Genomic DNA, 12,743 nt, shown 5'->3' with positions numbered 1-12,743 from the left:
ATATATATATATATATATATATATATATATATATATATATATATATATATATATATATATATATATATATATATATATACTTCCTCCTAAGACTTGACATGGATGTACACAAACTACTCTTATATTGTTAGTTGTTCCCAAATTATAAATCTTTTTCTAACAAAATATATATTAAAGATAAAATTTGAAAACTCAATTATAGTTTAGAAATTAATAAATGCGATAGAAAGAGGAAAATATTTGCCACATTAATTATAACTGATCGAAAGACGAGAAGTGAACATAAACAAAATATAGGGATTGAATCCTACACCTATATATTCTCTAACTTATGGTAAAAAGTGTGCTTTAAAATTTTAATCCCACTGCACTCACCCATTTATTCGCCGATAGCTGTAAAGGGATATCCTGGTGGTGGGAGGGAAGTTTTGAAGAATCATCATTAGTATCAGGATGGTTGTTCACAATCTGAGACAACCCGCCTATCTCTTTTCTGATTTCCCCCAGGCTTCCACGGAGTTCTCTGCGTCTGTCTTCTTCTTTCAGCTTTGTGGCGTCTTTTATATTTGCTAATACTATAATGTTACTGAGATGTATCTCAATCTGGTCTTCTGCTTGAAGAGCAAAGCGTTTGATTTTGAGTTCCACATCTCTGCTTTCAGCATCCTTGCGCCCGGCTTTGATGTTAAATTTATCCAGAAAGGCTTGCAAAGGTGCGAGATCTTGTAGAATAGATCTCATCTGTTGTAGTTCATCAGGAAGAACCCTAGGACTGGGTTGCTGGATCTCAAACTCCAGTGTTGCCCTCAGAGAAGCTAACGCAATAGATGCCATCTCACCTCTCTCTCTCTCTCTCTCTCTCTCTCTACAATAATGTAACCTTTACATAACTCACAGCAATGGCTGCGGCTTTATTTCAGATCAAGTCAACCACTCCTCCTCCGAGAGGACCCAAATTACAAATATTTTATTTCTACGTATGCTAATTTCTCCTAATTGCTATGGTAAGTCATGATTTTTATTCTTTGTTTTTTTCTTCATTCAATAAAAAATAAATATTTGGTAGGTGTATAATTTGAAAGTAGATGAAGCTTCTTCTTCTTCTTTTTTTTTTTTTTTAAAGGTAAATTTTCATCCACCCCCACCGGCTCAAACAGAACAAAAACCTCATCTTTCAGGACCAAGTCTGCCCAACGGGCAGTAAGGCCAACCAAACCTCCTTCTGACGGTGCCACAGGCCACAGCAATGTAGGGACCAACGTCGACAAAGAAGAACAAACAAGTACTGAAGGCCTGATTTTCCAAACAAGTACAGGTACACTTACATGGCCTAATTTTAGCACATGTTATTGAATGTATTAACATTGAAATTTTTCAATAATTTTGCTACCCCTTAAGTAGCCAACAACCCCAATGGCTTGAGAAACTTTTGAAAAAAAGAAGTATGTGGTTTCAAAGTTAGAACAATATTGTGCACACACACATTAGTGCACGTGTTATTACCTTAATGTTGCTGATGCTCATCAGGTATCTGTTGAAGAATGATGGGCTGTTTGTGTTGGAGCTGTTACGGTGGCACGAGCATTAGGGCCTGGCCACACAATCATGACGATCTTGTGTGACAGTGGCATGAGGCATCTAAGTAAGTTTTTCAATTCTGAGTACTTGTCTCAACATGGCTTGACTCCTTCAGCAACTGGATTGGAGTTTCTTGGCTTTAGTTGAATTTTGTGTTTCATTTTTTATTTTTTGCACCTAATATAATCACTAAAAACTGGTCTGTTTTGCTCGAGAGATGAAAGTGTTTTCATTTCACTAGTTGTGACACAAATACTGATGTAGTAGTAGATCACACAAGAAACATGTTTAGTGTTGTACGGTGTACTCGTTTTTTATAGACAAGTATGGAACACAAACTAGCTTGTACATGATATGTTCATGTTGTTCTTACCACGTTTTCTTTTCTTTATGTCAATTACATTTGATGATTTGAATATTTGACGGAACAATATCATGAAATATGATGCAGCCAAGTATGGGTGATTGTAAATAAGGTTACTAGAATAATTATAGAAAGTAATCAAGCTTCAATTGTTTAAGAATCTCCGTAGACGGTATTGAACCACAACATGCATCATTCTAATCAACACAAAGTAAAGCTTTATGAATTCAGTATTTCAATGATAATTAAAACGCCAACTTCAAAATGTATGAATCACCAGAAGCAGGCTCCTGCAAATCATAACCCTGTGTAAAGAAAACACTTCATTCAAACGTCATGGTTTATATCAAAATATAAATACATTTAATTAATGCTCATACACAATTAAGAAACTCATTAAGATGCGCATTCGTGTGTTCTAGGTGAAGCCTATTAGGCTCATACCAAAAAGTTAATAAATAATTCTCACAGAAAGTTAAACTTGGAATTTGTGATAACTAAATCAACTTGGCTGGAGTTGTCCCAGTTTCAAGTCTTTCCAACTCCAAAAAAAAAATAGTAATTGTCATTTTCAAAAATAATTTTTAAGTGTTACTCTATTATATTGCAAAGTCATGCATTCGATAAGCATGACTCTCTTTCTTTGGGTGACAAGAAAAACTTGTAGCCATTGCTGGATGGTATGTATTAAAACTTGTTCATGTGTTATAGCTTCCAAACCTCACAAGAAAAAGAAACTGCACTATGAAGACTTTGTGTAACGTAACGGACTCAACTGAGAAAGTGTTGACATTAATGGACCTTTTGGTACGAGAATTGTTTTTTTTTAATTATGATATATACGGAGTATTATTATTATTTTCTTAAAAGTTAAAAGTGACGATAGATATGTTGATCCTGAGGTCAGTGCTAAAATTAGGCCATGTAAGTGTAACACATACGCTAGCTGCTACTCACAAGGCAAGTACTGAAAATAGGCAATTTAATTGCAATACACATGTACAATTCAATTCGTTTATTCAGACGAATTAATCATTAACCTCTTCAACTTCTTGTTTTTGGTTCACTGTCATTTGACCAAAAAAAAAAAAAAAGAAGTCAAGGCTGTGGATAAATTCAACAAAATTCATAATTCTATCAAAAAAGAGAGTGAGAGAGAAGAGACAAACCATGGCGAATAAGAATGGGTCTGAATCCAAAATAAGCCATCCGAGTATCACTAACATGTTTGACATGTTCCTTAAGATGGAGGGAGCAATTTAGTAACTCAACTGACTCCAGTGTCCTTACAACTTCAAAGCCGGTTGGAATAGCTTCCAATTGTGTACACCTTTTAAGGACTAGGTGCTTAAGACACATAAACTCATCGAACTCATTGATCTCCCAACGGACAAGGTTTTTAGCTTCAACATACAAGAATTCTAGCTTAAAGAAGCCTCTCTGCAGGCTGGAGTTCCAATCTGAACCATCTGAGGCTTCTTTCAGTTTTAATACTTCAAGGTTGGGCAACATGCCAACTACGTTTATTTCACTCCACGGCAAACAAGTTCTCTTCAGTTTCAATTTCTTAATGTTGAGGTGTAACGGCAATGACTTGAGATTCTGAAAGCCTGTTGGTGAGCCTTTCCGAAATGCAATCATTAATGTCTTGAGCTCACCCAAACTACCAAGATTACCAAGGTTATCCTCATTTGGACTACTACTTCCCTTATCACCTCCACAAATAATCCCCAACTTTTTGACATTCGGAATCCTTGAAAACACATCCTCTGTACAATGGTGTAGACTCAACCAATATAATGTCTGCAACGACTCTCTAACCTCGCTAGGAGGAGGAGGATCCACTGAAAGGGAATAGCTAACCTCCACATGCCTTATTAGTTTTGGTGTTTCCCAAATTTTAGATGGCAAACACATCGAGCTTGCAATTGTTCCCTTATGAGTCACAATAAGTACTTGCAGATTTGGATTAGTTGGCACTATATCCTCCAGACCCTCAAACCATTGTTTTACATGTACATATCTCAAAAATACTAGGTTCCCTAAATTCTCTCTTTCAAGGAATCGAGATGGAACAAATGCCAGAACTCTTAAAAACCTGAGAGGCACAAATTCTGATTCTGAATTTTCACAAAAGAAGAAAATAGAGCGACAAATATTTGTACCAAGCAACACGTAATAGTCGAAACCATGTGTGTATAAACTTAACCAACGACATGAATTTGCAAACACGCTACTTAATGGCAATCCCACATGTTGAAGAGTATTTACAGCACATAAAATGCCCTCTTTTTGAGCTTCTACTACACAGACGCTATGCAAGGCACTATGCACCCTACAACTCTTAATTTTTCCATCAGAACTCAAGTTGCAAATTAAGACAAGACTTCTATCGACAAGAGATTCTAAATACCTATAAGCAGTCTCTTCTATGTTCATAGCACATGTTTGCTTCACCAATCCTTCAGCAATCCATAACCTGAGAAGTGTTTTAACTTGGATTTCACTACGTTTTGGAAAGACTCCAAGATATAGAAGGTAAACTTTCAAATCTTCTGACAATTGACAGTAAATGTGAGTACGTATATTGTGACCTATAATTCCTAATGATTCTAATTCCTTTTCAATGTTTTTCAATTCCTTTGTTGCATTTTTGCATTTAGACAGACGCTCCGCAACTGCAATAATTGTAGGTGGTAGTCCATCACATTTCTCCACAACACGGGCCAAATAGCTCCAAAATTTGTTAAATCTAGGTGCCATATACTTTTCAAGAGGAAAGATATTACGAAATAGTTCCCAACTATCTTTTTCCTCTAAAATGCTCAAGTTATAGGTTTTACCAAAATCACAATCACTAGCATACATAGCCACCTCCCTGTCTCGAGTTGTCAATAATATGAAGCCTTCATTTCTTTCATGGGCAAACAGTCCTAAGATTTCATCCCAAGCTCTAGTACTCCACACATCGTCCAAAACAATTAGATAAGTTTTCTCAGTCATCAACTTTCTTAATTGACATGCTAATTCATCCTCGGTTGCCACCTTAATTTCTTCAGGGGTTATGGTCTTAATGCATCGAAGAAGGGAAATGATAATTTGTTTCAGCTCATATTTCTGAGACACCGTAACCCAAGCACGAACACCAAAATACTCCATTGGCTTCTCATAAACTTTTCTTGTTAAAGTAGTCTTGCCTATTAAAATATTATTATAAGATATCGTCAAATATAAATATATAATTCATTCAAAAAGAATTTGGAGTAAAACTCACAATTATAGTGCAAGCATGATTTGTTTATAATAAAAACATATCTCTTTTGTAATAACCCGTAAAATTGCGATAACCACGAGCAAGAATTGAATTTCTGATTTTTAAATATGATAATCAAGTTTGACTCATTTAGCCACCCTTATCGGAACTAGCTTAAAGTGGTTACTTTAGATGAGGTGAAAGGTCAACTTTTTGAGTACATCACCATAATAATAATAATAATAATAATAATAATAATAATAATAATAATAATTTCATGATAAAAAAAATTAGAATGAAAGACAAATACGTTACCAATGCCTCCCATTCCCCAAATTGAGATAACGCTTGGTGTGAGAGGAGAAGAGATTGGTCGTTTATTGAAGCACCGCAAAAGTCGCTCTATTTGAAACAATTCCTTGTGGCGTCCCACCATTTCTACTTCATGCGTCTGTGATCTCTGTGAAGGGATGTTGTAGTCGTCGGAAGGTACAAGATTTAGAAAAATAATACTAATAATAATAATTAGGAAAAAGTGTCAACTAGGTCACTGACCTTGTAGCTTTTGTGCAATTGGGTAATTGAACTTAAAAAATGTGCAATCCAACCATCAAACGAGTAAAATATGTGCCATTAGAACATTTTCATAATCTTTATAATTCAATTTGAGTTAAAAACATTTCAATATTGACTCCCAACTAGTATAATAGAGGAAAATGCAACAATTAATACATACATATAAGTAATATAATCGAATTTTACCGAAAAACATTTAAAAAATGTTTCAATTGCACAAATTTTGCTTGGTTGATGGTTCAATTGCACACTTTTTAAGCTCAGTGACCCAATTGCACAAAAACAAGAAGTTCAGTGGTCTATTTGACACTTTTTCCTAATAATAATAACACTTGTCAAAACCTTGTGGTATATATATATATTGTTATGTTTCAATAAGACCACCTCCCTCGTGAAATATAATCTGGATGTACACAAACTACTTCAGGTAGATTGTGTGCATTCATGTAAAAGTCTCACCGTCTCGTTAGAGAAGGTATATATAGACTAAGGGCAAAAAGTTGCGGCAGCCGCGGGCTGTGGCAGCTTTTTGTAATTTTTAAATTTTTTTTTTAATTTTTTGTTGTTTATTTCTTTTGTTTTGTTTTGTTTTTTGTTTATTTTATTTAAGGTGATGTGACATCTGGACCCACTTGTGAATTGTGAGAGTTAATTGGATCTGCAGGGATGTAGTATTAATAATAAATGAATTGTAAATTGGGTGATATGGAAGTGTGACCCATTTTTTAGAGTGTGAGAGATTTGCAGAGATAAGGATAGCCTAATGTTCTAATGAGATCACATCTTTTCGTATGTCATTGAGACCTTTCACGGATCTAGTGAGACCACCTCTTCTCATGGGTCAGTGAGACTTTCATGGGCACACAATCTACTATACAAATACATATAAACTATTCCGGGATAGATTGTGTCCATTCATGTTAGATTATGTGATTCATGAAGGATCTCATAGATTCACGGAAAGATGTGCTCTCATTTGATCATTACTCTATATATATATATATATATATATATATATATATATATATTAAGAAAATTACATTTTTTTATCACTAAAGTTAGAGAGTAATTACAGTATTGTTGATTATACTTGCTTTTTATTCCTAAGCTATAAATCTTTTTCTAACAAAATATTAAAGATAAAATTTGCTATCACTGCAGTGCACTCACCCATTTATCCGCGGATAGCTGTGAAGGGATATCGTGGTGGTGGGACTCATCATTATCGGAATGGTTGATCACAATCTGAGACAACCCACCTATCTCTTTTCTGATTTCCCCCAGGCTTCTACGGAGTTCTCTGCGTGTGTCTTCTTCTAGTATAATGTTTCTGAGATGAATCTCAATCTGGTCTTCTGCTTGAAGAGCAAAGCGTTTGATTTTGAGTTCCACATCTCTGCTTTCAGCATCCTTGCGCCCGGCTTTGATGTTAAATTTATCCAGAAAGGCTTGCAAAGGTGCGAGATCTTGTAGAATAGATCTCATCTGTTGTAGTTCATCAGGAAGAACCCGAGGGCTGGGTTGCTGGATCTCAAACTCCATTGTTGCCCTCAGAGAAGCTAACGCAATAGATGCCATCTCACCTCTCTCTCTCTCTCTCTCTTTCTACAATAATGTAATAGCTACGAACGAGATCATCAGATTGCAACCTTTACATAACTCACAGCAATGGCTGAGGCTTTATTTCAGATCAAGTCAACCACTCCTCCTCCCAGACAACCCAAATTACAAATATTTTATTTCTACGTTACTTTCTCCTATATTGCTAATTTGCTATGTGTCATAGGTTAACAGAACAAATTGACATTTTGGTACAGTCTGTTTGGTTCGCTAGAAAATATTAGAAGGAATTGGAGTTCAAATTCCATGGAAACCAAATTACCAAGAAAATAGATTCCATGGTTGGTGGAAAAGAAATTACTGTATTCCGTCGTGGTACATGGGGGCTTCGTAATGGGTCTTCAGACGAGCTTCGTGGATTAGATTATGACGAAGACAGTACGAGAGGAGGTGGAATATGCTTATTTTGGCAGATGGAGGAGAATGAAGTGAAGGGCTGCGCAAGGGGTTAGGGTTGGGAATTAGGGCTATATCTAATTATTAGCATTGTAATTTTTTTAATTTTTTTTTTTTTAGTTTTATTAACTCTGTTACAATAGTATATGTCAATAGTTACTTTCTCATCAACATACTGAAGCACAAAGAGTCAGTTGTCTCCACAACTTTCTCAACGTACTGAAGTACAAAACAGTTGCCTCCATCAGGCTCGAATCCACCCCCATCATCCATTTGGGTGTGTAAACCGAGACACCGGGTGCTACTAGACCACAAGGTCTTTGGCATTTGTTCATATTATTTATCGTGTAATATTATTTGTTTGTTCTTAATATTAATATATAATATATAATTTGTTTTATTTAGAGGTTTCATTTTTAATATGTTAAGTATATAATAATATTTATTATTCCATATTAAAATTAAAATTCAAGTAATAATAATAATGTTGCTCTTTTTTTTAAAGTATTTCATATTCTGTTACAATGTAGTATCTGTTCATACCTACTGAAACACAAAGAGTATCAGTAAACCGAATGCAACTAAACCAGGTCTTTGACAATAATGTTGCTTATCATTTCAATAATGTAAAAATAAACTTTAAAGCGAAACATAATAATTATGTAATTAAAATTTAAATAAAATAAAATATTACATTATATAATTATATTAACATTTTTAATTATACTATCTATTTTGAAACATAACATCAATGTATATATATACTTTGAAGTTGCTGGAAGACCAAGTAGAGAGCAGTGAGCTGAGAAAGATCTCGACTGAATTTGCTAAAACACCATGTAGAAAGCATAGAGATTTATAAAAATAAAAATTAAAGAGAGAGAGAGATCTAAGAGAGACCTCGACCGAAGTTGCTAGAACACCAAGTAGAAAGCATAGAGATTTATAAAAATAAAAATAAAAATTGTAATTAAAATTTAAATAAAATAAAATATTACATTATATAATTATATTTACATTTTTAATTATACTATCTATTTTGAAACATAACATCAATGTATATATATATATACTTTGAAGTTGCTGGAAGACCAAGTAGAGAGCAGTGAGCAGAGAGAGATCTCGACTGAAGTTGTTAGAACACCAAGTAGAAAGTATAGAGATTTATAAAAATAAAAATTAAAGAGAGAGAGATCTGGATAGAGAGGATGTATGAGGAATTACTGTAAGAACATGTGGTCTCCAACCTGTTTCTTCCATTTTAATACTTGGGTTATGGACCAAGTTTGTATTTGGACCGTAGACATATTAGTTAGGCCAGGTCTACTAAACTAATTTTAAATAAATATTTAAATATATTATATTATATACCATGCATATTCAATTTCTTATTTTGAAATAAATCTCATATTTCTTTTTTTATATATATTAAATTTAATAATATTAATAATTTTTAATAACACAATATAAAATTTAAATATTTCAAGTATTTAATCCGTGCATTCACGTATTGCACGTGCATCGCACGAGACAAATACTAGTACTAACAATAGTAATTTTAATAAATAAATACATAACTATATACAAATAAAATATAATTAAAAACAAAGTAGGGTTTGCAACTTTCTCTCTCTCATCATCTTCTGCTCCCAAAGGGAATCCTTCACATGCGACTTGTCGCCGCCGGACGACGCTCTAATGGAGCGTTGATCCGGCGGGGCCATTAATCGTCTTCCTTTATTCGGATGATTTAGAGTTCCGAGCCAGATCTCAGATCATTTCTCTTTCTCTCATCATCTTCTGCTCCCAAAGGGAATCCTTCACATGCGACTTGTCGTCGCCGGGCGACGGTCTAATGGAGCGTTGATCCAACGGGGCCATTTATCATCTTCCTTTCTTCGGATGATTTAGAGTTTTGAGCCAGATCTCAGATCATTTCCTCCAGTCGCTTTAAGAGAAGTTTTGGTGAATCCTTATAGATCTGACAGGTTTTCTACCATCTTTCCTTCTCTTTTGATTTTTCCGTAGTTTTTTTACATTATCCATTTGTTTCTTTGATAAGTTAGTTTTCCTCTCGTTTTTTGGCGAGTTCTTCTCATAAGGGTTGAATGGAAATGGCTATACTCTTGACTACAGTTGACTAGTTCATCAGTATTATTAAAGAAGCTTTTTCAAACGACTTTAGCTTCAAATCTGTGACACAATCCGCGATTCAAGTTTTCTGTAGTATTGCTATAAAATTTATTTCTATGTGTGACTGTAAGGAATATTTTGCCATTCCATTGATCTTTATTAAAATGTCTCTGCTTATAATTGAATGAATTAGCCCTTTTATTTCCTTCTCCCAAATGAATTAGACCTTTTATTGTTAAAAAAAAAATTGTAATTGGGCATGCCTGGACGCCTGGTTACCAATTTACCATCCTAAAAAGTACGGAGTAACTATTTGTCGAAAATAAATTTTAAAAAATAAGGAAAGAGAAAGGAAGGTAAAAGTGGCAGAGATTCTGTAGTCAACGGTAACCCGACCAGAAGAAAGCAAAGACAAGGACGAAATTAGGAAGTTGTTTCTCCAGTTGCCGGTTAGTCATCCGAGTTCACAGGGAATATCCAATCTCAACCGTTCCCTTCGAGACGCAAACTGCCAGAGATCCCACAGCCGTTGGATCCATTTATAGCTTACATTTCCTTCCGCCCACTGTCAGGTTCCCCCATCCGATGTTTAAAATCCGGATTTCAAGTCCGCAGTATAAAAACACCCAAATCACCCGACCCTCCAAAACTTCTCGTGTTCGAAGTGTGGAATCGTTGAAAAGAAAAAAAGAAAGGGCAAAAATACAAACCACTACTGATACGAGTGTGAGTGTAGCCCTCTCAAAGCCTTGGAATTCAGCTCTCTAATCTCGGTAACTTCTTCCTTGTTTTGATTGAATTTCAATTCGAATTCTAAGCTCTTCTTGATTTTGCGCTGTAATTTTCCTTCTCTTGTTTGTAGCATGGGTAAACATTGGGCCTTTTGCAGCTTAGGGTTTGCTAATTTCCCTTGAAGTTTGAAACTTTATCCGTTTTTCTTTGTTTTCTGTGAAATCATTTGTTGTTTCTTTGTCTCGAGTGGGTAATACCTCGTAGTAACCATGATAAAGCAGATCTCTTTATGTTATCTTAATTTACAGTTTTGATAGTTTTGTACTCTTTATGCATATAAAAAAAAAAAATTTCGTATAGCACTTACTGTCTGAGCCCTTGTAATTTAGGGGTTTTAAATGGATATTGACTTTGGGGTTTCTGTACTGTCAGTTTTTCTTGTTGGGAGAGAAGATTTTGTCTTGGTGTACTGCTTCTGCTGCTGTAAGTTATGGGGGAGGGAGATACTATATCTGAATTGCCGGAGTCGACTGTGAATGGTAATGCAGCTCCGGAGGAAAAGAGTGAAGCTTGTGTGGAGAAGAAGGACACTGGGGACAGTGGTGTAAAGGAGATGGAGGAAGATAGTAAGCAGGAGAGTGAAAAGGTGGATGCTGATAAAATGGATGTAGATGAAGAACAGGTGAAGGAAAACGAGGAAAGCAAAGATGAAGAAGGAAAAGAAGAAAAGGGAGATGAGGAAGAAAAAGTGGAGGATGAGAAATTGGAGGACAAGGGTGAGGCAATGGATGAAGAGGAAGCTGTGGAAAAACTGGATGAAGAGGAAGCTGAGGAAAAACCGGATGAGGATGAGGATAAGGTTGAAAAAGAGGCTGATGCAGTGAAAGAGGAAAAAGAACAGGATACTGCGGAAGAGCCTACTGCTGGGAAAGGGTCAAAGAAGAATGCTAAATCAAAAAGCAATTCTGTGGAGAAAGACAAAAAGAAGAAAAAGGCAGTGGAAGCCAAGAAGGAGAAGGAACCGAGAACTCCCATGGCACCTACTATTGACCGTCCTGTTCGTGAACGAAAATCAGTTGAAAGACTAGTTGCATCCATTGAGAAAGATGCTGTCAAGGAATTCCGTGTCGAAAAGGTGCATTCTTTTATCAGTTTTGATCTTTTACTTTGGTTGCTACTTCATTTAGTCTCCATAGCTCTGTGAAGTTAGGCTTAGGTTTAACGTCTTGTTGGTGAACTGTACTAATGATCTAATGTGTGTGCAGGGTCGTGGAACTGCACTGAAGGACATACCAAATGGTATGTGATTTAACTTTTTTGCTGTAATGGTACTATGGTAGTTCCAGTCATAAGGATGCTGTGTCTAGTATTTTGACTAGCACACTCTTTTCTTTTGCTCTTTGTGTGTGTGTGTATTGTATTATGCTGTCAAGATTGATTTATTGACCAAAATTTTCTGTTTCAGTGGCATATAAATTATCCAGAAAGAAGACTGAGGATTCATTCAAGATGCTACATTCAATACTCTTTGGAAGGAGAGGAAAGGTTGTATTCTGAATCTTTAGCTAGTTTAACCTTGCTTTTCCTTGTGTGATTGAGACTGTCTGCGCTCTTTTTGTATTGAACCGCACTAGCATGTTGGGAATTGGAATACACCTAATGGAGGCATTTAGGTTTATACATATGGTCCTTCCTCTTGGTTAGTGGTTGGATTCTTACACTATCACATTGCTCGTACACATAGATTAAACCCTGACTTTGAATTTTTTGAGCCCCAGGTGACAAAATGCTATGCGTTCGTTTTACACTGATGCTTTGCAATTACTTCTCTGCTATACTTGGGATGTGTGTGTGTGTGTTTTTTTTTTTTTTTAATAAATTTTTTTGCGGTTTTCTGGCATCTTGAGTATCCTAGCTTTGTTATTTGTGCTTATAATTGTTTTCTTTTACAGGCAGCTCAATTTAAGAATCACTTGTCTCGGTTTTCTGGCTTTGTGTGGCATGACAATGAGGTAATGAATGAGCTAGTTGGAGAAATGCTCTCCCCCCCCCCCCCCCCCCCCCCCCCCCCCCCCCCCCCCCCCCCCTTTT

The 12,743-nt window shown here is 35.6% G+C and overlaps 3 protein-coding genes and 1 long non-coding RNA gene across 7 annotated transcripts in view; 2 read left to right on the top strand and 2 right to left on the bottom strand.

Moving 5' to 3' along the window:
- The window catches only part of LOC116022697 (putative late blight resistance protein homolog R1B-17), a 7,806-nt gene extending 6,937 nt beyond the window's left edge, over positions 1 to 869 (bottom strand). For both annotated transcript variants that reach the window (XM_031263525.1, XM_031263527.1), the window contains exon 1: positions 376 to 869. In XM_031263525.1, the coding sequence (XP_031119385.1) occupies positions 376 to 834 (459 nt within the window). In that variant the 5' untranslated portion in view covers positions 835 to 869. The remainder of the gene's footprint in view (positions 1 to 375) is intronic.
- LOC116022699 lies at positions 866 to 1,975 on the top strand. Its single transcript, XR_004099271.1, has 3 exons — positions 866 to 1,004; positions 1,124 to 1,315; positions 1,528 to 1,975. It is a non-coding gene; the product is annotated as an uncharacterized LOC116022699 (long non-coding RNA).
- A 116-nt stretch (positions 1,976 to 2,091) lies between these two features.
- On the bottom strand, positions 2,092 to 7,819 carry LOC116022698 (putative late blight resistance protein homolog R1A-3). 3 transcript variants are annotated; one of them, XR_004099270.1, is made up of 5 exons: positions 6,942 to 7,819; positions 5,511 to 5,655; positions 3,112 to 5,139; positions 2,900 to 3,008; positions 2,092 to 2,247 (listed from the first exon to the last, which is right to left on the bottom strand). XR_004099270.1 is itself a non-coding variant. In XM_031263528.1 (5 exons), exons 1-4 carry the CDS (start codon positions 7,347 to 7,349, stop codon positions 2,971 to 2,973), a joined length of 2,619 nt encoding a protein of 872 aa, XP_031119388.1. In that variant the 5' UTR covers positions 7,350 to 7,819; the 3' UTR covers positions 2,092 to 2,247; positions 2,946 to 2,970. The 3 variants fall into 3 exon arrangements, 2 of the variants coding, with proteins under 2 accessions (XP_031119388.1, XP_031119389.1); XM_031263528.1 differs by having other exon boundaries at positions 2,946 to 3,008; XM_031263529.1 differs by lacking the exon at positions 2,900 to 3,008.
- Positions 7,820 to 10,536: 2,717 nt separating this feature from the next.
- The window catches only part of LOC116022265 (neurofilament medium polypeptide-like), a 7,263-nt gene continuing 5,056 nt past the window's right edge, over positions 10,537 to 12,743 (top strand). The window contains exons 1-5 of the mRNA XM_031262897.1: positions 10,537 to 10,693; positions 11,085 to 11,787; positions 11,918 to 11,951; positions 12,118 to 12,197; positions 12,605 to 12,664. Of these exons, the coding sequence (XP_031118757.1) occupies positions 11,143 to 11,787; positions 11,918 to 11,951; positions 12,118 to 12,197; positions 12,605 to 12,664 (819 nt within the window). The 5' untranslated portion in view covers positions 10,537 to 10,693; positions 11,085 to 11,142. The remainder of the gene's footprint in view (positions 10,694 to 11,084; positions 11,788 to 11,917; positions 11,952 to 12,117; positions 12,198 to 12,604; positions 12,665 to 12,743) is intronic.

The sequence above is a fragment of the Ipomoea triloba genome, chromosome 6, assembly GCF_003576645.1.
Source record: "Ipomoea triloba cultivar NCNSP0323 chromosome 6, ASM357664v1".
Classification (NCBI taxonomy): Eukaryota; Viridiplantae; Streptophyta; class Magnoliopsida; order Solanales; family Convolvulaceae; genus Ipomoea; species Ipomoea triloba.
The sequence above is the reverse complement of the archived record's forward strand: the minus strand, read 5'-3'. Positions and strand labels throughout refer to the sequence as shown.

Coding starts and splice junctions, on each gene's coding strand:
- LOC116022698 (XM_031263528.1), bottom strand. CDS start 7,349: ATGGCATCTATTGCGTTAGCTTCTCTGAGGGCAACAATGGAGTTTGAG. Junction 5,656..6,941: donor AGCTATCCGCGGATAAATGG/GTGAGTGCACTG, acceptor ATCCCTTCACAG/AGATCACAGACGCATGAAGT. Junction 3,009..3,111: donor ACCCATTCTTATTCGCCATG/GTTTGTCTCTTC, acceptor GTCAAATGACAG/TGAACCAAAAACAAGAAGTT.